Genomic DNA, 27,447 nt, shown 5'->3' with positions numbered 1-27,447 from the left:
AGTTGGGCAACACTTTTATTAGGACAAGGGGGTCCAGTTGCACATCGCCTCCCCACCCCCAAACACACACACGTATATGCACATTACCTTAAAAGGGCACAAGGACAGAGTTTTGCATGAAATGCGAATGTGCTCATGTACATGTGTAGGTGCAAATTTAGAAATAATTGCTGGCCCTTTAGCAGGAATGTGTCTTGCTTGTAGTGGGAAAAACTATGACAGATCGTACTATCTGGGAAGGGGCTGCCTGCTGCACTGAGTGAAGAAGCTCCTTCCCACAGCAACAATGTCACTTGGCACAGCTCTTTCCAATATTTCTAATTACTATGAATTATGATTTCACTAGGGACGCGGGTGGCGCTGTGGGTAAAAGCCTCAGCGCCTAGGACTTGCCGATCGAAAGGTCGGCGGTTCGAATCCCCGCGGCGGGGTGCGCTCCCGTTGCTCGGTCCCAGCGCCTGCCAACCTAGCAGTTCGAAAGCACCCCCGGGTGCAAGTAGATAAATAGGGACCGCTTACTAGCGGGAAGGTAAACGGCGTTTCCGTGTGCTGCGCTGGCTTGCCAGATGCAGCTTCGTCACGCTGGCCACGTGACCCGGAAGTGTTTCTGGACAGCGCTGGCCCCCGGCCTCTTGAGTGAGATGGGCGCACAACCCCAGTCTGTCAAGACTGGCCCGTACGGGCAGGGGTACCTTTACCTTTTATGATTTCACTGAATTGTATCCATTGTTTTGATGTATTTGTTAGTGTTTACTTTATGCATACTGTATTTGATATTATAGTGTTTACATTTCCACCTCCTAGTGCTGTTGTGAATATGTGGAGCCAGCCCTCCCATCAGATGTCAAGGAAATAAATAACTACCTGACTTTTAGAAAACATCTGAAGGCAGCCCTGTTTAGGGAAGTTTTTAAGTGTTTGATGTCTTATCATGTTTTTAATGTTCTATTGTGAGCCACCCAGAGTGGCTGGGGAAACCCAGCCAGATGGACGGAGTTAAAACAATAAATGGATGATGATGATGAGCTGCTTTGAGCTCAACATTTGTTGTTGGAAAAGCAGAATGCAAATCAAGAATGGGAGCAGGTGTCTAAGATGCAGGAATACTCTTTCTGCTTTCCAGGGTGGTGGGTCATTTTGAGCACCACCCTGTCAAAAAATTGTGCTTTCCTTCCTTCTGGTTATCTTTAAACCAGACCAGAGGGCCTGTCCTCCTCTGACAGATCTTCAGACTAAGGCCCATCCTCTGTAAAGCAGGGCCCATGGCCAGCCTCATTACGACCAACCAAAATGTCACTGAACAATGAGCACCGGAAATGTCTTCATCCAGTACATAACTAATACTATGGAATTCACTTTCAGAAGAGGTGGTGGTAGCTCCCACCCTAGCTTTGATAGGAGACAAGATTCATGGAGGATACAGCTATTATTTATTTAGAATACAGCATTTATGTTCTGCTCCATAGCCCCAAGAGGCTCTCACTGCAGCTTACAAAAGATTTGCACATGACAATTAAATTTGAGGGTAGTATCAGGTACAGATACTCCACCCCCACGGCATAATAATACAGTGTATGTGAAATATCAACTCCAATAGATCAATGCAAATGAGACATCTGTTATGTAATAGAAGGCAAAAGAAAACAAAAACCCAAGATTAGAAAATTCCCAAACCTGGTACAGTAACCCCTCATTTTACACACATTTGACCTGCACAATTTCAGCCAAACATGGCTGAAGGTGAACTTGTTGAAACAGCAACAAATCAATTGGGCAACTCCAGTCTGAAGCAAGGCAGAAAGTTTAAAAGCATTTTTTTGCGCCAGATCCATTTGGGGTTACCTGGTGTACAAAGAGCTTTTTAAAAAATCACGCCCTATACATGATGTTGGTGATTGTACATAATCCTTGGAACCAAACCCATGTATAAAACGAGGGATTACTGTAAGTTTCATTATAGGGTAGCGCTGGTTCTACATGGTCCAAACCCACACAGCTTCCGTTACATATGAAAACACATTGATTGGTACAACTGACAGCATCCCTATAGGACTACAGGAAAAGTTCCCAGGTTACGGAGAAAGCAGCAACTAGTTCATTGAATCTGGTTGCAAACTGGAGTTGAACTGATTTATGAGCCAGAAATCCATTTTGAAAGGACCAAGTCCATTTTCCTCTTGGGAGGGTCATGTCAAGAGCAGGGGAAAGTAATCTTTCTTTAACACAAATGTTGAGGTCAGTTTGCTAACATTTGTGGAAGCAGCTTCTGCACTGAGCCGCCTTATAACTCCGAAACATGACTTTAATAAGAGACATTTCAGGAGACCAGCCAATAAGCGCTTATCAATTATGAATTCGTTTAATGGCTGGAATGGCTACATCTTGCTGGTAAGCAATCACAAAAGGAAAACTACACAGCATTGGTGTGATGTGGTACAAAGTGGTCCTGCCCTGGAACCACAGAGTGAAGGTGAGTAATAAATAAACAATAATAACTGTAACCTGTTGGGTCTCATCTGCTGGCTAAATCGCAAGGCAATAATTCATTTACTGTATGTTTATTAGTATGAGATTGTGTCCTCCTTGCCTGTTAGGTTTCCATCAACATAGTTTTCAACGGTCCCGTCTGTATATTTTATATCGGCCTTGTTGCTGTGGATAATGAGGACTCTGCACTGGAAAATGAGGCCCCGCATGTCCTTGCAGTTGTTGCTGGTAAGATGAATAGTGTAGCCCCTGGCTGGACCTAACAGAGTAATCCAATCCTTGGTGAGTGATGTCAGCTGTAGGGAGGTACTGAGGATGGTAAACAGACTGACCACTGTCATAACAGTCGATGAGGTTTCTGTGATTGGTATGATAGGGTTTTCTGAAAGAGAAAGCACCAAATTTCAGAGCAGAGCCAAGTGGTATTGAAGAGCCTGCACCACAACACTCCAACCCATGCTATAATCGGAGCCTTCTGAGTCTGCTTCCTTCCATGGAGGCGCAAGTTACAGCAACAGCCAAGGCAACATTTTCCCACCTTCGCCGCATCAAGCAGTTGGTCCCTTACCTTTCCCGCCCCGACCTGGCCACAGTGATCCATGCGACGGTCACCTCCAGGCTTGACTACTGTAATTCGCTCTACGCGGGGCTGCCCTTGAAGCTGTCCCAGAAACTCCAGCGGGTGCAGAATGCAGCAGCGAGGCTCCTCACGGGGTCTCTGCCATGGGAGCATATTCACCTAGTGCTTTTCAAACTGCACTGGCTCCCGGTAGAGTACAGGGTCAGGTTTAAAGTGCTGGTTTTGACCTTTAAAGCCCTTCACGGCCTAGGACCCTCGTACCTACGGGACCGCCTCTCCCGGTATGCCCCACGGAGAGCCTCAAGGTCCATAAATAACAACACCCTAGTGGTCCCAGGCCCTAAGGAAGTTAGATTGGCTTCAACCAGAGCCAGGGCCTTTTCAACTCTGGCTCCGACCTGGTGGAACGCTCTGCCTCACGAGGCCAGGGCCCTGCAGGATCTGATTTCTTTCCGCAGGGCCTGTAAGACAGAGTTCTTCTGCCTGGCCTTTGGCTTGGAGCCAATTTGATTCCCTCCCTCTCATTCTTTTTTCTTTTCCTTCTCCTCCTGCGATGAGGCTACATTTTAATATTTTAATGTTCCATTATTTTAATGTTGTATTTTATTTTTGTTTTTTAAGTTGTAATCATCCATCTTGTTTTTTACTGCACTTGTTTTACTGTGCAGTAAAAGCAGCAATCCCTCTTGCTGTTCTGGCTTCTGGGATAGCTGCGCAGCTTGCATTCGCTCCATAAGATGCACACACATTTCCCCTTACTTTTTAGGAGGGAAAAAGTGAGTCTTATAGAGCAAAAAATACGGTATTTTTTTGTCCTGCAGAACATGAACTGCCCTTGACTAGACACAACATGTGTTCAGAAGTTCCCTGGAACCCCCACTTTCTTACCTCTGTGGGTTTTGTCCACCCCTTCCTCTCCTTGGTGGGAAGTGCCTGTAAAAGAATGAGAAAGACTGCAAGAACGGTATGGTTCAAGTGCCCGAGCCCAAGTGGCTAAGCCTAAGAGAAAAGTTGCTCTTCGCATTCCTGCAAGGCAACCCTGGCTTTAACCCGTATTACTTAGGAGCTGAAGAGATGGCTGCTCATCAAGGGTAGCCTTTGAACCATGTAAATGGCAGAATTCAATCATTTCCCTCAACAGGAGCAGGGTGTCCCTATTTTACGCATAAAGTTCCATTTTCACTTGACCATACTGGATGTCTAGAAAGCAAAAAATGAGACCTTGGTGTTTCCAGTGAGAACTGCTGCAAATGTTGCTGACTGTATGTTGCTTCAAATGCAGGATTTCCAACAGGGCCATAGTACCCTTTCATCCAACCATGTCCTGAAGCAGCCATATGATGATTCCTTTAAAAAGAGTTTTTTAATGTTAGTAGTTAGGAAAAGTATTGTTTTCATAGGGGTATATTCTTATTATTTATTAAACATCTATACCGCCCTTTATAAAGGTAAAGGTAAAGGTACCCCTGCCCGTACGGGCCAGTCTTGGCAGACTCTGGGGTTGTGCGCCCATCTCACTCAAGAGGCCGAGGGCCAGCGCTGTCCGCAGACACTTCCGGGTCACGTGGCCAGTGTGACAAAGCTGCATCTGGCAAGCCAGCGCAGCACACGGAACGCCGTTTACCTTCCCGCTAGTAAGCGGTCCCTATTTATCTACTTGCACCCGGGGGTGCTTTTGAACTGCTAGGTTGGCAGGCGCTGGGACCGAGCAACGGGAGCACACCCCGCTGCGGGGATTCGAACCGCCGACCTTTCGATCGGCAAGTCCTAGGCGCTGAGGCTTTTACCCACAGCGCCACCCGCGTCCCACCGCCCTTTATACCAAGGATCAAATATAAAATATAAAAACACAAAAACATGTATCATAGTAACAAACAAAAACAATACACCCAAACACACAGTTTAAAAGGCCATAGTTTGTTTAATTAGCCAGAGGCTTGGGAGAAGAGGAATGTTTTTGCCTGGTGCCTAAATATATGTGACGAAGGCGTCAGGTGAGCCATCACAGAAAGGGTCCCATGAAGAAGGGACTCAGATAATGATTGCAGGGTCTGAGTCTCTTCATATGGAGAGAGGCAGTCATTGTGGTCCTGTTTATTTATAGGTTGCTAGTTCACAGAAAATATATTGAAGCGGTTTACAACGAAAATACATAAAATCACAGTGAAGAAACATATTGGCAAGCTGACGTCTCATTTGGCTTCCTCTTACAATGAAGTCAGTTCATATGGGGAGGGAAGAACCTTTGGAATAGCCATTAAGGTATTTCCATTGGAAATTGTGAGGCTACAAGTGGGACCTACAACACGTGTAGCAGTGTGGAGTACTTGTGTTCTTCTAGCCAGCAATAACATGCTTTCATTCAGGATATTCCATTCCATTTCTATTCCTCACTCAGCATTCTGCCACTGAGGATGCCCAGTCTTCACTGGGCTGTTTTGAGTCATCCCCCTCATACAGGTCTTTCTGCCTTCTAAAGGTTTTCTGCAATTCCTGGAATTCTCCCATACATGTGAATACTTTAACTGCTTGTGTGGATAGGGTCGATTTGACTACAGTGGTGCCCCGCAAGACAAATGCCTCGCAAGACGGAAAACCCGCTAGACCAAAGGGTTTTCCGTTTCTGAGTTGCTTCGCAAGACGGTTTTCCCTATGGGCTTGCTTCGCAAGACGAAACGTCTTGCTAGTCTTGCGATTTCCCCCCCCCGCTCCCCCCCTTTTTCTAAGCCGCTAAGCCGCTAATAGCCTTTTAGCAGCTTAGCCACTAATCCTTTAATAGCCGCTAAGCCGCTAATAGCGCTAATAGCGCTAATCCGCTTAGCCGCTAATAGGGTTGCATCGCAAGACGAAAAAACCGCTAGACGAAGAGAATCGCGGAACGGATTCTTTTCGTCTTGCGAGGCACCACTGTATTTTAAGCATTGGCACTTTAGAAAATGACTTTACTAGTACACAGGGCTATTTGTGGTGTAAAGTTATGAAAAAGGGATCTCTAAAACAGTTATGGGGAAACAAGAAATGTTTTCAAACAGGTTTCCAACTGCCCCTTTAGGGGACACAGGTGGCACTGTGCTCTAAACCACCAAGCCTCTTGGGCTTGCCGATTGTAAGGTTGGCAGTTTGAATCTGCACGATGGGGTGAGCTCCTGTAGCTTTGTCCCAGCTCCTGCCAACCCAGCAGTTCAAAAGCATGCCAGTGCAAGTAGATTTATAGGTACCTATGCTGCAGGAAGGTAAATGGTGTTTCCATGCGCTCTGGCACATGTCATGGTGTCCTGTTTCGCCAGAAGCGGTTTAGTCATGTTGGCCACATGACCCAGAAAAGCTGTCTGTGGAGAAACGCCAGCAACCTCAGCCTAAAAGTGCAGATGAGCACTGTACCCCACAGTTGAATCTGACTGGATTTAACCCTCCATGGGTCCTTTACCTTTGCCTTTTTACCCTGTTTCCTTTATTTAGAAAACTAAAATCCTGCCTTTCATTGTAAGACTGCAGGGTGGATTACAGTACCTAAAAATAGCTAATGTCAAAGACAGTAAAATATCAACAATCCTCAGTGTCAGAAGGTCTTCAGATGACATTCTCAGTACGGCCTTCTGGGATTGGGAAGGTTTTTAAGGGGTGTGTCCTCCTTTCCTCTGCCCATTACAAATGTGTCCCTTTTGACTTCCTCTGCAGCACACTGTGTCTGTTTTCTTGTAAACTCCTCTGTTATAATACCTGCCTTGTGTCTGTGGCACGAGACAAGAGAAATTGTTGATTTGCAAAGGGATCCAAACTCAGGGCCTGTAGGGCTTTTGATCTGAGGGTCCTACAATCCCAGTAGTTTCCTGAACAAGTACTCTGATGGAAAAATTAGTGGCAGATGCTACAGCAGAACCTTTTTCTGCAACTAGTTCCCGCTTCTTCCAAACAAAAGCAATAGTTAAATAAAGCAAGAGGAACAGAAAAATGACTTGCCTTCTGCCAGATCCTCCCCTAAGGGCTTCAATGTAGTTCTTCCTTTCTATTGAGTGCCCCCTGCACCTGTTAAACACTAAGAGAGAAAGCAAGGTTTACAGTGCAATTCTGTGCACATTTACTTTGAAGTAAGCCCCATCACACACAAGATTTGGTGGCAACAGTTATTTCTACAGAAAGACCCCATTCCTCCCATCAAGTCACTTTAAGCATAAGCAGCACCACATCAGGCTATTACTTGCCAATATTCAAATACTTAAAGAGTGTTCCCGCATGCACAAAGGCTATGGCTTTCAAAGCGGATTCCAGGGAGTCCAGTGATTTCCCCAATGAAACAATCAATAGTAGTTGCAATGGAGTGCTGGGTCTGTGTTCTAGGTGCATTCTAGATTTGCTCAGGGCAATGGAAAATATTTTTTATTGAGTTTCTTTTCTTAGGGTCATAAACACAAGATTGAAGTAAGAAAATACCAGAAACAAAACCAAAGAAAAATGATAAAAAGATTATTACAATCCAACTTTCGATAGTTTTTCCAATATTCCAAATGGACTTCCCCACATCCTCCAGACTCTGCGTTCTTTGCAATAAAAGTTTCAGCAATTTGTTACCTTGTTTCTTAACTTACTGTATCTTTCAGTTATTATGTTTCTAAATTCACAATGTTATATCCCAACTTTGTACATTTAAAATTAACATAATAAAATTGTTTCATATTACCACCTCTTTTTTCTTGTCTTAATTTTCAGTTTACCTAATCAAGTGGCTAAAGCAAAATTTCCTAATCGTGCGTATTTCTTAACATTCGTACAACTTATAATGTTTTTGCAAATAGTCCTTAAATTTTTTCCAATCCTCTTCCATTGTTTCCTCGCCCAAATCTCGGATTCTGCCAGTCATTTTTCTTGATGGGTCGCCGCTATGCCGCAGCGTGCGACCCTTTTCCGCGGAGCCCCTCTTCAGAGAGTGAAGAGGACCGCCATTACCGTTTCGCGCCGCCTCCGGAAGTGTAGATTTGCTGAGGGCAATGGGACTCCCAATAGACCTAGCCAGCACTCTTATGTACCCAGGAAAATGTCCCTGAATCCTCAGCCAAGGGTTGAGGTTCTGGGAGAAATGCAGACCAGTTCCTTGGTAGATGACTGGATTCAGAAATGGTTTCCTGAAAGCAGGATGCCTGAGAACTACTGTATTATCATCATTAATCCAACAACCAGAGATCCCTATACTACAGACTGGAAAATGCAGATGGGCAGATGCACTGAGAGAAATGTGGCTTGCCTGAGGCCACTTTAAAAATTTGTGGCTGAAATGAAACCTGACTTTCCAGCTCACCTATGACATCAGCTCTCAATCCATTTTTAATGGCACAATGCTCACGTTCCAAGTGAAACAAGGAAAAAACAAAACAAAACAGGTCATATGAGAAGGGACCTATGGAAAACTTGGGAAGAGTGTATCAGTCCCTACCAGCATATCTGTTTAACTCAATGCAATATAAATTCTACATGTGTCCTTCTAGTAAAGTCTCAATGTCAAGAGGAGAGCTGTGGGTATCTACTACATAAGCTCTAGCTTAACACAGACTTATGTTGAACCGGTTTCCAACCTGAAGTTAATGAGGCAGCTTTGGGGTGTGGTGGGGGAAACCATCAAATGCCCCAACTCAACAAAAAAGAACGCAATGCTTACATTCTATTGCCATGTTGGGATCCATTCCTTCAACATCAATTAGGTACCTTAAGAGAACAGCAAGATTTTTAGCTATAGAAAAATGAGCGTTCATAGGAACAGAAGTCAATGATAGAAAGTTTGAAGGCAACAGGCTGTATGTAATTTCTTTAAAAACAATAAACCTGTATTTCTCTAGAAATGTTGTTGTTTAGTCGTTTAGTCGTGTCCGACTCTTCGTGACCCCATGGACCAGAGCACGCCAGGCACCTCTGTCCTCCACTACCTCCCGCAGTTTGGTCAAACTCATGCTGGTAACCTCGAAAACACTATCCAACCATCTCGTCCTCTGTCGCCCCCTTCTCCTTGTGCCCTCCATCTTTCCCAGCATCAGTGTCTTCTCCAGGGAGTCTTCTCTTCTCATGAGGTGGCCAAAGTACTGGAGCCTCAGCTTCAGGATCTGTCCTTCCAGTGAGCACTCAGAGCTGATTTCCTTAAGAATGGATGAGTTTGATCTTCTTGCAGTCCATGGGACTCTCAAGAGTCTTCTCCAGCACCATAATTCAAAAGCATCCATTCTTCGGCGATCAGCCTTCTTTATGGTCCAGCTCTCACTTCCATACATCACTACTGGGAAAACCAAGGCTTTAACTATACGGACCTTTGTATTTCTCTAGAAATACTAGCATGCTAATACCTAAGATTACTGCCCTGCACTTTGGACCAACAGATAATAATAGAAGGGGGAAAGGCCCAGAACTGCCTATAAGAGGCACCACCTACATACTCGAGTTGTATTAATCATCACTTCAGACTACATATCTGGGGTTTTTGTAAGATTTACACCAACTACATTGGTTTGATCACCCAAACAGCGTGGTATTAGAGCATGCTAAGATTTAAAACTATCTATGGATGCTAGATTTATAGAATTCAAACTTATTTCATTAGATTTATACCTGTTGTTCCTCTTGAAAGGAAGCTCAGGATAGCCAACAACATTCAAAATACTGCACATAATGGAATAGTTAAAACATCACTCAAAACAGAATTAAAAGACAGCAGTGTCTTAGGAACCTACACCATGCTGTCTGCTGTGTTCTATTTTAAAGTGCTGTAAAAGCCATGAGTTGTAGTCAATTATCTTTTACTAGAGTACATCCACTGAAATTAATAAACCTAAGTTAGCCATGGCCATTAATTTCAGGGAACCAGACAGAGGGCCTTCTTGGTGGTGGCGCCTGCCCTGTGGAATGCCCTCCCATCAGATGTCAAGGCAATAAGCTACTATCTCACTTTTAAAAGACATCTGAAGGCAGCCCTGTTTAGGGAGTTTTAAATTTTTAATGTTGTATTGTGTTTTTAATATCTGGTTGGAAGCCACCCAGAGTGGCTGGGGAGGCCCAGCCAGATGGGCAGGGTATAAATACATTATTATTGTTATTATTATTATTATTATTAACTCTAAGTAAAAGTTAGTTTAATCCCATCTCATAATTATTCTGAAGGAGTGTATTAATAAAGGGTTAAATGAAGGGTATTCTGAATCTATGTTTTGGGGTCAGCTGGGAAGTCTCCATGGTCTCCTGGCCAGCTTAAAAAAACCTAAAATTGAGATAAACCCTGTGGGATAACAGTGACAGCCTGGCTAAATCCACAAAACCACAACATTTTATTTTATAAGAAACAAAATATCACCTCACTCTTAGAAGTATAATTATGTAGGACAGTTTCTCCAACCTTTTCAAACTCAGAACATACCTTTAATTCCAAGTTGCAACTTAGGCAAATTTGATAAATATAGAATATGGGCCCTATGGCCATCTCTCCTTTTATCTCTTCTTAAAACTATTAAAACTACAGGGAAATAATCGGACCGCTGACATGACCCATCTTTGGTTAAGCTATGATCCAGCTTCACGTCACAACCCACCAGCTTAACTGACTAATGCATGGAAGAAAGCCCTTTTATATACAGTGGTGCCTCGCAAGACGAAAAGAATCCGTTCCGCGATTCTCTTCGTCTTGCGAAGCAAGCCCATTAGCGGCTTAGCGGATTAGCGCTATTAGCGGTTTAGCGGGCTTAGCGGATCAGGCTTAGCGGATCAGCTGTTAAGCGGCTTAGCAGATCAGCTGATAAGCGGCTTAGCGATCAGCTGTTAAACGGCTTAGCGATCAGCTGTTAAGCGGCTTAGCGGATCAGCTGTTAAGCAGCTTAGCGGCTTAGCGGATCAGCTGATAAGCAGCTTAGTGGCTTGGGAAAAAGGGGGGGGGGGAACCTGCAGGAACTCACAAGACATTTTCGTCTTGCGAAGCAAGCCCATAGGAAATTCGTTTTGCGAAACACCTCCAAAACGGAAAACCCTTTCGTCTAGCGGGTTTTCCGTCTTGCGAGGCATTCGTCTTGCGGGGCACCACTGTAAACATGTAAACAAATGAACACTTCAATCCAGGAGGATTTATTGAATTTACACTGAAGCAAGAACCCTTGTGGCAGATACTCAATTATTCATTTTTATAACATGTTCCAACTATCAAACTAGACCGCTGACCTGGATTTGTTTCAAGAGCAACTTACCTGCAAACAAGGTAACCAGTTCGATTCAAGCCATGTGTGCAGTGAACTCCAATAAGCTTGTCTAGGGAAATTGGAAGCACAAACTGGTTTAACAAAGGCTCAGCTGCAGAGGCAACTTTATTCTTCATCAAGTTGCTTGTCAGGTACTGTCTGACATTCGCCACAATTGTTTGGAGATAATGATATTTATGGTCAAGTGTTAGATAAAACACTAATCTCTGCAGTGCACAAACACAGTTATACACAGCAACTCTGAAAAAGCAAATTCATGTAAAGTTTTGCCATGCATCAGAAGCTAGAAAGAGTACCCTAGTGCTTCCATTCATAAAGAGCAGGAACTTAGCTTCCAGATTGGCTGCCAAGGGTAGATTGGCAAGTTTTCTCCCCTCCTTCCTCCCTTCCCCAATATCCACCTTTAAACTGCAAGCCGGTGGGGACAGTAACATGCCTGTTTCCACCATGTACATTTCCACCATGGCATGGTTCAGCCAGCCAACAGCTAAAGCATCTATCCAACTAAAATAAAAAAGACATGCCACACAATTCAAAACTGCTCTGCTGTCTTAGATAAATCCAGTTTCAACCCATGAGATCATGCTCACCATTATGTTGATTCTCCATCAGGAACTTTTTAACAGCGCTTTTAAATTCAAACACTGTCTCATTATTTGGTACTTCATGGCCAACAGTTACAATTTTACAGTACTGCGTCGTGCCTAGGAGCTCCTGCAAGAACATATGAAACACAAATAGTTGCAATGTACACCAAACAAGCCAACCACACAGGACTATTCCCGGGTTTAAATGCAGAGAGTATTTTTAAAAATTGCAGCACACATCTCCATACTTTCAGCACTCACTTTCTTCCCAGGCAGCTCAGAATGGAATCCCCTCACCCACCTAGTCTGACTAGAGTCAAGCCAGCAAACCAGTTAGAAATTCTCCCTGGGTCACAAAAGGAATTTTTTTTTCAATACTCCTTCTGTAGCCCTGTCCACTACCCTAAAGCAGGTGTGAGGAATCTTTTTGGCCCAGTAGGTCAGATCTTTATCATTCCCTACCTCATGGGCCAACTTTGACAGGTGGGTGATTAACCCAGATGTCGAAGTTAACCCACAGGGGTGAGGTGAGATTGTGACCAACCAGAACTGAACTTGATTCTCCTTTCTGCAGGATGTTGCATATTACATCAGGTGTGGGCTAGGCGGATGTGGTTTTAAGCAAACAGTGCAGTAAACGAAATTTAGTCCATGGGCTGCAAGTTTGCCACACCTGCCCTAAAGCCAACCACCATCTTCTGCAGGTCAGTTACTGGATCATGAAGTGTTCTTGCAGGTCTGGAGACCATGATGTAAAGTCACATGATACTCCTATAGCCTATAGGTCAGCTGTTCACATGACCGTATCATACAAATATAACCAAAACCAACTTGCTTTTTATAGCTTCCTAGAAAACAGCTATGGCCAGGATTGCTTATAAACCCCACCCCTCTTTTCAGGCAGAAAACTCAGCCTGTTGTGATGTTGTTTGCAGAGGAATGAAAATCAGAGGAATACCTCCACCCATCTTGACAAGAAACTCCCCAGAGTGTCATATCTACTTGACATCTGATCCCCTAAATACTACATTTTAAAAAGTCCACATGGCACTGCTTATAGCTACTGCATGATGAAAAGGAACTTTAATCCATTTCTTCAAAGTTTCAGTTCTTAGCAGAACAATTTTTCAGCAAACAAGATTCTAGTGCTAACAACCAATTCCACATTGAGAAATCTACCAAAGACAGTATCTACCCCTTTCACATAAGTTTGGGAAACTGAACTTACCTCTGGCTCATAATAGCGGGTGGTGTATGTTAAGTCAATGACCAAGCCAAGTTCTTCTTTCTGTTCTGTTACCTGATTAATAAGGTCTAATGGAGAAAACCGTTCATTTGGAGCAAGTTTCCAATCAAAAGTCTGAAAAGAAAGTAGAGTATTCAACCAACAGTTATAGGTTGCTGTTAAACTCTAAAGGTAGTGTCTAACATAGTAGCACAAGGATTTCAGTTTGTACAATGGGTTTCCATTGCACAGGCAGAAATCCTTGCACAAATGGAACTACTTCACTGGATGCTGCATCTAGACCCCCTGACAAGCATCAAAAGGAGAGTACAACTGTATTCGGATAGCCTTGTATTGCTTAAGTTTACCACACATAGTATTAAAGCTATTTCAGCAGTCTAAGACACTCAAAATCTTAAACTGGACTAAAATTACCAGAAATAATGGTAATCATAATATCTTGTGACCTGGTGTTTTTATGTGTGTGTTTTTTGTGTTTTACAGTTTTAGGCCAGTCATAAGAGCTGGGATAGATTGAGGGCACAAGGAGAAGGACACGGCAGAGGACGAGAAGGGTGGATAGTGTTCTCGAAGCTACCAACATGAGTTTGACCAAACTGCGGGAGGCAGTGGAAGACAGGAGTGGCTGGCATGCTCTGGTCCAGGGGGTCATGAAGAGTCGGACACAACTAAATGACCAAACAACAACAACAAGAACTGGGATGTTTATCCTTGCAGCTGGGAACTGGAAAGGCTAGATAAGCTAAATTAGACTATTATGAAGAGAACCATAGATACAATTACCCTATATACTAGTCGCAGGGGCCAGCAACCTTTTTCAGCCATGGGCCGATCCACTGTCCTTCAGACCATGTGGTGGGCCGGACTATATATTTGGGGGCGGGGGGGGGGGGGGGGACGACGCGAATTCCTATGCCCCACAAATAACCCAGAGATGCATTTTAAATAAAAGGTCACATTCTACTCATGTAAAAACACACTCATTCCCGGACTGTCCATGGGCCGGATTGAGAAGGCGATTGGGCAGCATCTGGCCCACGGGCCTTAGATTGCCTACCCCTGCACTAGAGGTTCCCAAAGTAGCCAGTTGTACACCTGGGGTTGCAGTTATTACGTAAGGTGGAGCTAAGAGGCAAGGGGGAATCAAGGGAGCAAAGGAGGTGTGAATTACCATCAAAATAGGCTTGCCATATTTCGAACAGTGAAAATCCGGACAGAAAAGTTGTTGAGTTCTTTTGGCAAAGGTTTTTTTTTTTGGGGGGGGGGAGGCAAAGTGGTTGGAGCTATTTTTATGGGTAAGTAGCAAAAACAGCACTGCTGACATGGGCTGCCATACGTCCGGATTTTCCTGGACATTTTTATTGATTTCCACCCACACAGTGCTGCCAACTGCACTATTCCAGATACAGTGGTGCCCCGCAAGACGAATGCCTCGCAAGACGAAAAAACCGCAAGACGAAAGGGTTTTCCGTTGCGGAGGCGCTTCGCAAGACGAATTTCCCTATGGGCTTGCTTCGCAAGACGAAAACGTCTTGCGAGTCCCGCCATTTCCCCCCCACTCCCCCCCTTTTTCGAAGCCACTAAGCCGTTAATAGCCTTTTAACAGCTTAGCCGCTAAGCCCGCTAAGACGCTAATAGCGCTAAATCGCTAAAAGTGCTAATCCGCTTAGCCGCTAATGGGGTTGCTTCGCAAGACGAAAAAACCGCTAGACGAAGAGAATCGCGGAACGGATTCTTTTCGTCTTGCGAGGCACCACTGTATGTCCGCGGAAATCTGGACATATGCCAAGCCTATATCAAACTATCACTGGATCAAGTTAATCAATTCTGATGAATTTATTAAACTAAATAGTTTTAATTGATTCTGAATAAATGTGTAATTAATTGTCACTGTCTTGAAATTTATTGTGTTCCTGTTTTCCTTGGTGGGTTGTGCAAACCTCTGGCCTGAATACTGCTTTTTATAGGCTAGGGGGCACTGCAGATGTTTATGGAACTAAAGGAATAGTGGCCCAAAAATATCTGGGAACCACTGCTATACACTGAACTTTGCTCAGATGAAAACATGAGCTCTGGAATTTGGACTAAAGCACAATGCAAACAGACCAAGAGCAAGCTTACATTTACATAAGACATAGAGCCACCCCCCAAAAAACTGCATGCCATACCTACCTTCTTAAGTGGAACTTTAAAAGCAATAAAGCGTGTTCCAGGTATTCTCTTTCCAAGAGGTATGTAATGAGTCCATCTAGAAGAGAGACCTTACACTTAAAAGTGAAATGAAATGGAATTTACTGCTTCTGCATAAATATGATGGAGAAAGCAGACACAATTCAACAGGAGAACAGGAGAAGATCTCTGTTCAGCACAGGGATTTGCCCTTTTTGGTAACATTAAAACACCATTCACACTAACAGCATCTAAACGACAGCTATACATGCAAAAGCTAGATCCCAATCTATTCTACTGTAAGACAACCATAAAATACAGCCTAGGATGGGAGGAAGGATATGCAGGCTTGACCCTCAAAAACTGGGGTCAACGAAACCCCTGTGCAAAATGAGGATTGCCTGTATGCAGGTCCTGGGCTGCCCAGATGACAAGGCTCACTGGTGTGGTCCAGAGCAAAACACAGCATGCTATGTGTTTTTGTGTTTTTATACTGTCAACCGCCCTGTGATCTTCAGATGATGGCCGGTATATAAATTTAATTAATAATAAAAATAACAACAACATACCCCTATGAAAGCAATACTTTTCCTAATTACTAACATTAAAAAAAAAAACTTTTTAAAGGAATCATCATGTGGCTGCTTTGGGGTGTGATTGGATGAAATGGCATTAGGGCACTGTTGGAAATCTTGGATTTCAAGTACAGTGGTACCTCGGTTTAAGAACAGTCCTGTTTATGAATGATTCGGTTTACGAACTCTGCAAAACCGGAAGTAGTGTCCCACTTTGCGAACTTTACCTTGGTCTAAGAAACGAATCTGAACGGTAGAAGGGCACCGGCAGCGGGAGGCCTCATGAGGGAAAGCACACCTCGGTTTAAGAACGGTTTTGGTTTAAGAACGGACTTCTGGAACTGATTAAGTTCGTAAAGATCCAGAGGCACACAGAACGCCATCACCAATCAACCACACCAGACCCAAACCCAGACCCTCTCCACAGATAAATTACAGACACCATCCAGTAGCCAAACCATGATGGCACCTCCGGATGCTGCACCCCCCTGCAATCCCTACACAGATCTGGCTGGCACAGGCCACAAAACCACAGCTCGCCCCTATACACGAAGCCAAGCCAGAGCACAACTACAGCCATCTTCTCAGAAAAACTCTTCACAAAGTTCAAGAGGTCAAGACACAAAGGCTTTAGCAACTAATCCACACCTAATGACCCACCTAAGTGGTACTCAGGATATCACTCAAGAAATCACTCAAGATATCCCTCAAGCAACTAAGGAACAAAAGAAGAAAAGGCACACTAGCCTGGGAACTTCCTCTCGGCCCAGAACATTGGAGGCTATACACCACACCCCTCAACAGTATTTATAGGAACTCAAACACTGAGATCCTGCTCTGTTCCAGTAACAAGAAGCCGAAAGCACCAGCCTGAAGATGACGAGTGAGACCTCGTCGAAACGTCGCCTAGACACCCCAACTTTTACACGGGAAGACACCCGAGGACACCAAAACCTGCATATATATATATATATATATATATATATATATATTTATAGTGTACGGCGGGGGGAGAGTTATTGGTTTTGTTTCGTGTTATGTTCCTTGTTTTGTTATGTGTTTTTGTGTTGTTAACCACCCTGTCATCCTCGGATGAAGAGCGGTATGTAACAGACATACAAGCTCCCACGAGCCTCCCACGCGAGGGGCTGACCAAGACGGAGCGAGAGGTTCACATACCAGCTCCAGCGCCTCACTACGACGGGGCGCGGAAGGACCTGTCCGGGGGCTCCCCGTCCACCCCCGGGCGAGGCAGGTACCGCTCACCTGTCCGGGACTCCGTTCTTACTCTTCTTCCCCATGGCTCTGAGGCCCCCAAAGGTTTCGCTCTCCACGCCAAGCCACCCGCTACCGGGCCGGGAAGCTGCAGTTGCTCCTTCAGCACTTCCGGTTCCCACGCCCGGCACGAAACACGACGAGCCCCGGCGCTCGGATGACGTCATCCCCGCGGGCCGTCGAGAAGGGTGTCTCCTGCTCGACGCCCGCCTCCAGCAGCGGCCCCTGCAGGCTAGTTAGGAGAACTGCGCCTTTCCCTCTCCGCCGGGAGCATCAAGGTGTGAATGGTGCTCTTGCGCAGGACAGAGAAGAAAGGTCGCTTTCCCCCTCCCTGGTCTTATTTGGCTTCGAGAATCACCTTCCTCTCGAACTCGCTTCATCTGGGAAGGGGGTCCCGAGTCAGGCCGAGAAAGAAAGCAGGGGGAGGAGGACTAAAGCAGCGAGCCCGCTTTCTCCGGCGGCGCTTCTCCGCCGCTGCGTTTGGAAACCACGAGGAAGACTAATGGAGGGAGCTGGCATGTTTAGCCTGCAAAAGAGAAGGCTGAGGGGAGAACTTCCAATATCTCGAGGACTGCCACGTGCAGAGGAGACCTGCTTGCTTCCTCCTGCTCCGGAGGCTGGACCTGGACCAATGGCTTCAAGTTACAAGAAAGGCGATTCCGACTAAACACCAGGAAGAACTTTCTGTTGGACAGTAGAAAGGACTCCCTCGGAATGTAGTGGACTTGCCTTCCTGGGAGGCTTTTAAGAAGAGGCTGGGTGGCCACCCGTCATGCATGCTTTAATTCAGATTCCTGCATTGCGGGGGTTGGGACCCTCGGGGTTCCTTCCGACTCGACCCTTCTATGATGCATGCCTTTTGCTTGTCTGCAGGGATCTCCTGCACAAAACCAGCAGCAACGGTTGCATATAGATCCCTGGCGCCTGCAAATCTCAGTCCCTTCTTCACCAGCGGGGCCAAGAGGCCGCCCGAGCTGTGCGCGTTCCAAGTGCCGGGAATCGCCCTCCCGACCAAAGGGAGGCTCGCTCCCCCTGACTCAGCGCGGGATCCACCGGCCGGGTTTTCCTTCTCTCCCTCCCCTTCCAAAGTCACGGGCGGCTCCGGAGAGCGCCGCGCATGCGCAAATGCGCCCGAGGCCTGAGGCCTGCCCTGGCTGGATTCTGGCGAGAGGTTCTGGGGTTTCGGTCCGGCGTTGAGCCCCCTTGCCTTTTTCCTCTGGCCGGAGGTGGGTGAGGGATAGCTGCTCCTTCTCTGGGTCCAGAAAGAGGTTCTGATATCAAGCGCTCATTTCTGACGGATGGGGGGGGGCAGAAGTCTCTCTGGGCGCTTTGTACATGCTCAGGGGCTCTTTTTGCTGCTGCTCTTCGAACTTGGGTGCGCTTCTCGGCTGTTTCTGAGCGGCTTCATTGGCCTTGCTCAGAGGTTGGAGAGAGCGGCGGGGTAATCCTAAAATTTTTAGGTACAACCCTCTGAGGTAGGTTAGGCTGAAAGCAAATTACTGGTCCCATATCATCCACTGAACTTCGAGAATAATCAGAGATTTTAACCCGGGTCTCCCCCAGCCTTAGCCTGATACTTTAACCCATTGGTTCTTAACCTGGTCTGGGCACAGGCCCCTTGGAGAATCTGGTGAAAGCCACGGACTCCCTCCCTAGAAATGTGCACATAAACAGATACACACAAAACTCTGCATGTGGTTGGTTTTTTTTATTGCATCAGTTTTATGGTGTATTGTTTGTGTTGATTTTTGTGCCTGATTCATAGGTCATGGAGATAATGACTCGATTGGAGTAAGTGAGCAAAATGGGGACATTGCCTCTGTATGCACATTGTTGTTTTCATTTGATGGCTGAACATGTGCTTCACACGGGTAAGAAGCCGATTATTTCACACTGTTTACTCTTTCTTTATCCTTCCCTAGCAGCAAGAATGTGGAGCCGTAAGAGTTTATTGTGCCAGTTCTAGTGGCAGAGACATACAACCTAGACATGTCTTACCGAGGCACTGAGCGAGACTTCCAAACCTCGGCACGGAGGATGGGGACCTCTCTGCTTTTTCAGCTGTCGGTCCATGAGAGAGAACTAGACCTGGTCTTCCTGGACCACAGCTATGCCAAGCCATGGAGCGCCCACCCTGATGCCAGCAATGCCCGTCCCACTCGTCTGCTGTTCGTCACTCCTAAGAGACACCAAGATAGCAACACCATGTGAGTTTCACTTGTTTTACTCAAGAGAGTTACATTAGGGATATTTTATGTGTAGGTATCTGTAATTGCATTATTGGCTCCCCTTCTTCTGTGGATTTGCATGTGCTTCTTTCAAACTGAGCTGAAAGGTTGAGTAGTGGCACCAACACTTATGCTGGACCAGGAGATGGGGCATAGCTCAGGAACTTCCTGCAGCCAATCAGAAGCCATTATTTGGTTTTCGAATGTTTTGGAAGTCGAACGGACTTCCGGAACAGATTCAGTTTGACTTCCAAGGTGCAGCTGTAGTAGAATGCCGGCTTTTGCCTGCTGAAGGGCCCAGTCACAGGGCTGGCCCATCCATGAGGTAGAATGAAGCAGCTGCCTTAGGTAGCAGAATCCAAGGGGCTCATCCATGGGCCGCCCTGGCTTGCCACTGAAGAAGTGAGGAGAAGCAGCTGCGGCAGCTTCTGAGTTCTAGTGAGATTTCGCTGGAAGCCACAGCTGCATAGCATTGCTAAGCAAGGCTTTCGTAGAGATGGTAAAGGGGATGCACAGGACAGCACCTAACTATTTTGCCTCAGGTGAAATGGCAAGAAATAACCCCCTCAGGCATCATCTCCAGGGAGTACTGGGGAAGACTCCCCGTCTGAAATCCTGGAGATCCACTGTCAACCAATGTAGACAAAGCTGAGCTAGCCAGGACTTATTGTTCTGATTCAGCTTCCCATTTACCCCAGCTTACCCATTTATCCAGAGCTCCCTTTTTGCTCAATGTGGTCCTTTGTATTGCAGGTGCGTATAGCTTTTATGGGGTGGGAAACAGAGGCTGATTGCTCTGTTCCATGACATGTCCTTGTCTGCTTTCAGTGAGGCAGATGTTCCCATCGATGTGGAAACAGTGACGCCCACACCTGTGCCACTCTACGACAACCAGAAAGCCCGCACTGTGATGAATGAGTGTGAGCGCCATGTGATATTTGCCCGCACAGACACTGATACGCCACCTCCACCTGATGACTGGGAGGAGCATATGAACAGGTAATAAATTGGGGAGTGGACAGAAGATTGTTTTATGCACTGGTGGTGCCTGTCCTTTGGTGGTGCCATTTTTTTTTAATATTTTTTTTTTTTTGAGCCTGGAGATAATTTGGGACCAGGCAGTGTTCAGGGTTCTGCAAATTGGCTTTAATTCCAAAATACTTGGGTAGTGAATGCAGATCACTGTTGCAAGGTGTGTGTAGACATTTTGGGTTAGCAGTGGGCCTTGGGAGAGTGCATGTGTGTTTGCCAAACGTTTTTGTGGTTAACTTGCATCTGTTTCATACAGGATGATACCACATCAATGAATGAAAACTGTGGCTTATTTAGATTGTGGTTCAGTCCTGGCTTGTTCTTGCCAACTGTAGTTAAAGACATGCCACAGGAAACTCTGGTTAGTTTAAGAGCACAGGCTTCTGATCTCCATTTTTGGCAGGTGAAAGAGGAGAGGATGCAGGGGAGTGGGCAAGTCCAGGGCTCACAATTGCCCATTCTTGTAGCATCAAACCATCGTTTCTTCTTCCATCTGATCTAGGTCACAAGCAGTACTCTTTGGGTGCCTCCAGCTGCAGTTTTGTTTAACAGGAGCAGGGGTGAGGAACCTCAGGCTCTTGGGGCTGAAGGTGGCCCTCCAAGCCTCTCTAGCTAGCCCTTGGGACTCCCCCAGGCCACACCCTCACTGCCCTACTGCATAACCTCCTTGTTGGCTTTTGCCAGACTGAAATGTCTTTTTGAACTCTCATAATGCGTTTTGACTGCCCGGATTGAGACTAGAAAGGTGTGTTCAAATGTATCTAGAAACTTTCCTTTTCTACAAAAGTCACATTTATGTGAACTGCTCCACCTGCTTTTGGTTGTGGTTCCGCCCATGATTTGCATGTGAGAATTCTGCCCTTGGGCTGACCGGGAAGGTGAAGTGCTAACTTGATTTTTTCCTTTGCAGATCTGGCTGGACAATAGCCCAGAATAAGCTGTTCAATAAAATCCTCAAAGCTTTACAGTCTGACAGGCTGGCCCGGTTAGCCAATGAAGGGGTAAGAATAGCACTGCTCTTGTTCTGCCCTCTTCTGAGCTTCTAGTCCCTCTGACAGGTTGCCCGTTTTATTAAATGTTTGGTGCCCTTTGTACCTCTGTGTTTTGTCCCATGAAGTCAGGAAGGTCTCATCTCTACTTTGACATCTGAGACATAGGCATTGTAACTCCAGGCTTTGTCACTGCTGCTTTGTTCTGCGGTCAGCACACTTTGTTATGCAACCTCCCTTTGGGTCCTTCTCCTCTGTTTTCCAACAGGCTTGCAACGAACCGGTGCTCAGGAGGATAGCAGTGGACAAATGTGCCCGGCGTGTCCGTCAGGCTTTGGCAAGCATCAGCTGGGATACCAAGCTGATCCAGTGGCTTCACTCGACGCTGGTGGAAACCCTTAGTTTGCCTATGCTGGCTGCTTACCTAGATGCCCTGCAGACTCTTAAAGGAAAGGTGAATGAATATGATGTGTTGGGGCAGGGGTTTCCCCCAACACTTTTTAATCCTTCTTTCCATGTTTCTTCTTTAGGCAAAGCATTCTACCTAAAAGAAGGTGCCACCTGTTTTCCTTATAAACCAGCGGTTCCCATACTCCCCCTCCCAACCACTTGAAATTTTCTGAAGGTCATAGTGGACCACTTTATCCTTTTTCTGTTTGTTGGGGCTATTGTAATGTGCTGTGCTAGATGTTGTGTGGTTTTGAAACTCTACCTTTATTTCTTTTATTTCTTACATATTGTATTTTGTTGTACAATACGACTGCATTGTATATTCAATTAATTTGCATAATTTCAATCTTGTGTGGTTGAAAGGCATTAGGTTGAAATCCCACAAATTAATTGCACAGAAAACCTGGCACAAAAAGAAGCCTTCCTTACTGGACTCTAGGGTGCTTTCATAAGATGTCTTGGGACTGTCCGAGTTCCCACTTAAGCATTCCAGAGCCTGGTAAGCAAAGTAGAGAGCTTGGAAGGTAAGCATGGTTCCATGGGGGACGTTCCAAGAGTCTGGTTTGAATATGCACATTTTTGCATGTACATCTCATCTGTGAAACGTAACCCCCATGCAAGTCGTGATCATACTATACCACCATTTGAATTCCATATAATTCTATTTATAAATCAATGCTGACCTTTCAGGTTAATGCTACTTAAGTCCTAGGAAAAGAGCAAACACAAATCTCTCCTTTAAGATACTGTAGGTTTGAATTTCTGTGTGTGTTTGTTTGGGAGTAATACTCATGTATAAGCTAAAAAGGTAAAGGGACCTCTGACCATTAGGTCCAGTCGTGACCAACTCTGGGGTTGCAGCGCTCATCTCGCTTTATTGGCCGAGGGAGCCGGCGTACAGCTTCCGGGTCATGTGGCCAGCATGACTAAGCCGCTCCTGGTGAACCAGAGCAGCACACAGAAATGCCATTTACCTTCCCGCCGGAGCGGTACCTATTTATCTACTTGCACTTGGACATGCTTTTGAACTGCTAGGTTGGCAGGAGCAGGGACCGAGCAACAGGAGCTCACCCCGTTGTGGGGATTCGAACCGCCGACCTTCTGATCGGCAAGTCCTAGGCTCTGTGGTTTAATCCACAGCGCCACCCGCGTCCAAATGTATAAGCTACTCATGTATAAATCTCTCAGCTGCTATCCCTTATAAGGGAAGTGGAAGCTAGAGAGCCTTTTTGCTTCAGGAGGTCTCTAGTCATCGTCATCCTCTGTCCCTATTTGGCAGCCCTTAACCATTGATGTACAGTGGTACCTCGCAAGACGAATGCCTCGCAAGACAAAAAACTCGCTAGACGAAAGGGTTTTTTGTTTTTTGAGCTGCTTCGCAAGACGATTTTCCCTATGGGCTTGCTTCGCAAGACGGAAACGTCTTGCAAGTTTGTTTCCTTTTTCTTAACACCATTAATACAGTTGCGACTTTGAGGAGCAACTCATAGAACGCGGTGTGGTAGCCTTTTTTGAGGTTTTTAAAGACTTTGGTGATTTTTGAAGCTTTTCCAAAATTTTCCTGACACCGTGCTTTGCAAGACGAAAAAACTCGCAAGACGACAAAACTCGCGGAACGAATTAATTTCATCTTGCGAGGCACCACTGTACAGTGGTGCCTTGGGTTAAGAACTTAATTCGTTCTGGAGGTCTGTTCTTAACCTGAAACTGTTCTTAACCTGAAGCACCACTTTAGCTAATGGGGCCTCCTGCTGCCACTGCGCCGCCGCTGCACGATTTCTGTTCTCATCCTGAAACAAAGTTCTTAACCCGAGGTAATATTTCTGGGTTAGCGGAGTCTGTAACCTGAAGCATATGTAACCCGAGGTACCACTGTACTAATAATAGTGAACCAGCTATAGAGTCCAAATGTCTTCCTGTCACTATGCAGAGTGAATGTCTGTGTTCTGGAGTTCCATCACATGTTTATCAATGTGTTTCAGATTCCCATCCTCATTGATCGGATGCTGTTGTCCTCGACTGCAAAGACAGGAGCGGCAGGAGCTGAGGCCCTCTCCCTCTTGCTGAAGCGACCATGGGATCCAGCCATAGGTGTCCTTTCACATAACAAACCAGTAAGTGTATTGTGGGCCATCAGGAAAAGGAGGGGGTCCTGGGTTTTATTTCTGTGCTGCTGCTGTTTTTCATTTTTATTTTAAGAGCAGGTTCACATGCGAACATGCCAGCTTCTGGAAAGGAGCTATCAGCCACTTTGTTCCTCCCTGGTCCCTATTCTTGGCTTTAGCTTGTGGTTAGTGAGGAGAGAGCTTTAGCCACAATACAAAGTTCAGACAACACATTAAGCCAAACCTTCGCTTAGATAATGAGATGAACTGAGAGGGCACTCTGTTGCAGTGGGCTTTTGCCAGGAGAAGGAAGAAAGCAGACATGTGGAAATGGAGGTGGCTGAGATCTAGCAGATAACAGAGATAAAAATTGAGGTTTAAAAAGGCCATTGCTTGTTCCCCTCTGAATCAGTCAGTTGGGGGAGGGCAGCAGATATATTTAGCTGCTAAATTGGGAAAAGGCTGGTGGTTTTAAAATCCCAAAGGTAGTACAGAATGTCTTCCCTTGACTTAAGACAGCTTTGGTTGTCAAGACTTAAACTGTATCTCAGTAGAGCAACCGGGTTTGGAGACGTGGTTGTTGAAGGGGCTGGAGCCTCTTTGAGAAGCAGCTTTTTTTTTACCTCTTGGCTTTGTTTGTTTTCCCAAGAGCAAGTTGCCTGGTTCTCCCCTCATCCTGTTGGCATCTTCTGGACCCTCCAATTCAATGTTTCCCACTTCTCGGCGGCATCGATTCTGGCAGTCACAACTCTCTTGCTTGGGAAAGGTTTGTGTCTCTTCACCACCCTGTTCTCATTCTCCTACAGCAAGCTATGTCCCCTCCCTCCCCACCCCACCCCTGCCTTCAGTGCAGTTGCAGGGACCCCACAGACTCCTGTAGACTTGCATTCCCTTCTTGGATTGGATTTAGATGGAAAGCAAGTGTAGAATAACCATTTGCAGGAGAGGGAGATCAGGCACGCATGAAAGTGGAAGTACCGGGAAATACTCTGGGCAGGTAACAGGTGAATGGGGGACACTTCTGGGCTTCATGTTAACAGCAGCAAAAAATGCCAATGCAAGTCTAGGCTGCGTCAACAGAAGTATAGTATCCAGAACAAGGGAAGTAATAGTACCACTCTAATCTGCCTTAGTAAGACCCCACCTTGAATACTATGCCCAGTTTTGGGCACCACAGTCTGAGAAGGATACAGTGGTGCCCCGCAAGACAAATGCCTCGCAAGACGAAAAACTCGCTAGACGAAAGGGTTTTCCGTTTTTTGAGTCGTTCCGCAAGACAAATTTCCCTATGGGCTTGCTTCGCAAGATGAAATGTCTTGCAAGTTTGTTTCCTTTTTCTTAAAGCCGCTAAGCCGTTAATAGCCGCTAAGCCGCTAATAGCCGTGCTTCGGAAGACGAAAAAACCGCAAGACGAAGAGACTCGCGGAACGGATTAATTTCGTCTTGGGAGGCACCACTGTATTGAAAAGCTGGAATGTGCAGAAGGTGGTGGCCAAGATGATAAAGAGCCTGGAAACCGAGCCTGATGAGAAGCAGTTGAGGGAGTTGGCATGTTTAGCCTGCAAAAGAGAAGACTGAGAGGAGAGATGGTCATCTTCAAATATCTCAAGGGCTGTCACTGTCACATGGAAGATGGAGCAAGCTTGTTTTCTGCTGCTCCAGAGGGTAGGATCCGAAACAATGGCTTCAAATGACAAGAAAGAAAATTCTGACTTAACATTAAGAATAACTTTCTGATGGTAAGAGCTCTTTTGACAGTGGACTGGGCTTCCTAAGAAGGTGGTGGACTGCTCTTCATTGGAGGTTTTTAAGCAGAGGTTGGATGGCCAATCTGTCATGGATTCTTTAGCTGTGGTTCCTGCATTGCAGGGGTTGAAGTAGATGACTTTTAGAGTCTCTTCCAATCCCACAGTTTTGTAGGGTATTTGTAATCCCACATCAGGCAAAAAATGTCTGGTATGGGTGGGGGGATTCAACCCAACACCATATAGAAAGCTAGAACCATATTGAGGTGGAGTAAGACACTCCAGATATTTACAAACTCAACAGTTTGCAGAGTCCCAGATCTTTGTGTTTTTCCCCTCCAATGAAATTCACAGGTGTAACTTTTGGTTGCAATATAACTTGGACTGTGATGGAATTGCTGTTTAATTTGATTGTCTTTGCTTGTCTTGCAGGTGATCCCTGTTGCTACCCATTTAATGAATAACGGCAGTGGTGTTGGAGTGTTGCAATGCCTGGAGCACATGATTGGTGCTGTGAGAGGCAAAGTTATGGAGGTGGGTACAGGAGTGGTATTAGTGGTGTTGAACTTCCCTCAAGCTTCTATAAATCCAAAACTTTTCAGTTGGATATGCGTGGCTTCCAGTTTGGAAATTACTTAACTTTTGAATTTCCCATCTTCCCTTTCTTTTCCAGATCCACAACCATTTCTCTCACAAACCAGTAATCCTCATTGGCTGGAACACAGGAGCTCTGGTGGCCTGTCATGTATGTCGCTCTCTTGTCTATACCTCCAGTATTACTATACTAGTTTACTGCAGGAAATCGCAGCAGTGTGGTACGTGCAGAATAAAATCCAGAAGGGAAACCAAGGCATAGGACCTGAAAGTATTCTGCTCCCCAGCTTTCCCCAACCTGATACCCTCCAGCTGCTTAGGACAACAGCACACATCAGCCCCAGGCAGCACTGCTTGGTTATCCTAGCATCGTAGAATCAGAATTGTAGAGTTGGAAGGGTATTGATTGTCAGGAGCTTGTCCTACACTCGAGTAGGACCCTGGCAGAGACACAAGCCCGACTGGCATGTTCTCTCCCTCCTGGTCGTTCATTTGGGAGCTTCAAAAGCTTTCTTCAGCCCAAACATCACAGCGACCGATGCCAACAAACACCGGCACACTTAGGGATCCACAGAGTGTTCGCAGTTTGCGTAACAGACCTCAGCAACTCAGCATTTTGGCTAATCTACTTTATTTACATATAAACACACACGGAGCTGACACAAAACTCCACATATATTAAGTAAAATAGAAACATCACCATCCAACCCCAACCCCACTCATCTCCCCCCCTCCACCTCTTTGCCCCTATTCTTCCTAATGTCTTAACAAATGAAACCAATTTGTAAAAAAAAAAAAGTTACATGGGGGGGGAAATACGAGAGAGAGGCATTGTACATACCTTGAATAAAAATACGTTTTAAAAAATTAAAAAAATAAACACACACAGCGCACTGCAACATGGCTCCCTCTCTCTCTAGCATCAGTTAGCAAAGAGGGGAAAAACAAAGGACAATAGTCCCACTTCACGGAACACAGTAACACAAACATCATGTCTCTGTCACTTTCCATTTTGTGGAGTCAAAACATACACCGTCATGCGATAGACAAAAATCCCATGACTGCAATCACGGAGCAGGAATTCTAACATCAATGTCAAGCTCACTGGTCGGTAATTACCTGTGTCTCCTTCCCCCTCCCCTTTTTGAAGATGGGGACAACAATTA

At 45.6% G+C, this 27,447-nt stretch overlaps 2 protein-coding genes across 11 annotated transcripts in view; one reads left to right on the top strand and one right to left on the bottom strand.

Annotated features, from left to right (window-relative positions):
• Positions 1-1,413: 1,413 nt before the first annotated feature.
• DUSP11 (dual specificity phosphatase 11) lies at positions 1,414-17,444 on the bottom strand. The gene is made up of 10 exons (XM_028741139.2): positions 17,130-17,444; positions 15,292-15,367; positions 13,102-13,233; positions 11,877-12,000; positions 11,275-11,335; positions 8,718-8,764; positions 7,028-7,103; positions 4,289-4,414; positions 3,956-4,000; positions 1,414-2,869 (listed from the first exon to the last, which is right to left on the bottom strand). Exons 1-10 carry the CDS (start codon positions 17,303-17,305, stop codon positions 2,614-2,616), a joined length of 1,119 nt encoding a protein of 372 aa, XP_028596972.2. The 5' UTR covers positions 17,306-17,444; the 3' UTR covers positions 1,414-2,613.
• Positions 17,445-18,210: 766 nt separating this feature from the next.
• The window catches only part of KANSL3 (KAT8 regulatory NSL complex subunit 3), a 35,422-nt gene continuing 26,185 nt past the window's right edge, over positions 18,211-27,447 (top strand). For 5 of the 10 annotated variants that reach the window (XM_028741134.2, XM_028741130.2, XM_028741137.2 and 2 more), the window contains exons 1-9: positions 18,211-18,364; positions 19,061-19,345; positions 20,195-20,365; positions 21,309-21,399; positions 21,656-21,841; positions 23,820-23,951; positions 24,592-24,708; positions 26,120-26,221; positions 26,361-26,432. In XM_028741134.2, coding sequence (XP_028596967.2) covers positions 19,128-19,345; positions 20,195-20,365; positions 21,309-21,399; positions 21,656-21,841; positions 23,820-23,951; positions 24,592-24,708; positions 26,120-26,221; positions 26,361-26,432 — 1,089 coding nt within the window. In that variant the 5' untranslated portion in view covers positions 18,211-18,364; positions 19,061-19,127. Of the gene's footprint in view, positions 18,369-18,416; positions 18,614-19,060; positions 19,346-20,194; positions 20,366-21,308; positions 21,400-21,655; positions 21,842-23,819; positions 23,952-24,591; positions 24,709-26,119; positions 26,222-26,360; positions 26,433-27,447 lie in introns of those variants that run through there. The other 5 variants (XM_028741132.2, XM_028741133.2, XM_028741131.2 and 2 more) reach the window with 5 other exon arrangements.

The sequence above is a fragment of the Podarcis muralis genome, chromosome 7 (genome assembly GCF_964188315.1).
Source record: "Podarcis muralis chromosome 7, rPodMur119.hap1.1, whole genome shotgun sequence".
NCBI classification, from domain to species: Eukaryota; Metazoa; Chordata; class Lepidosauria; order Squamata; family Lacertidae; genus Podarcis; species Podarcis muralis.
Note: the sequence above shows the minus strand (reverse complement) of the source record. Positions and strands in the feature narration are given on the sequence as shown.

Excerpts from the sequence above, each read along its gene's own strand:
- DUSP11 (XM_028741139.2), bottom strand. The coding sequence starts at position 17,305 with ATGACGTCATCCGAGCGCCGGGGCTCGTCGTGTTTCGTGCCGGGCGTG. Across the intron at positions 12,001-13,101 it reads CCCGCTATTATGAGCCAGAG|GAGCTCCTAGGCACGACGCA; the intron begins GTAAGTTCAGTT and ends ATGTTCTTGCAG. Across the intron at positions 11,336-11,876 it reads GATGGAGAATCAACATAATG|ACAAGCTTATTGGAGTTCAC; the intron begins GTGAGCATGATC and ends CAATTTCCCTAG.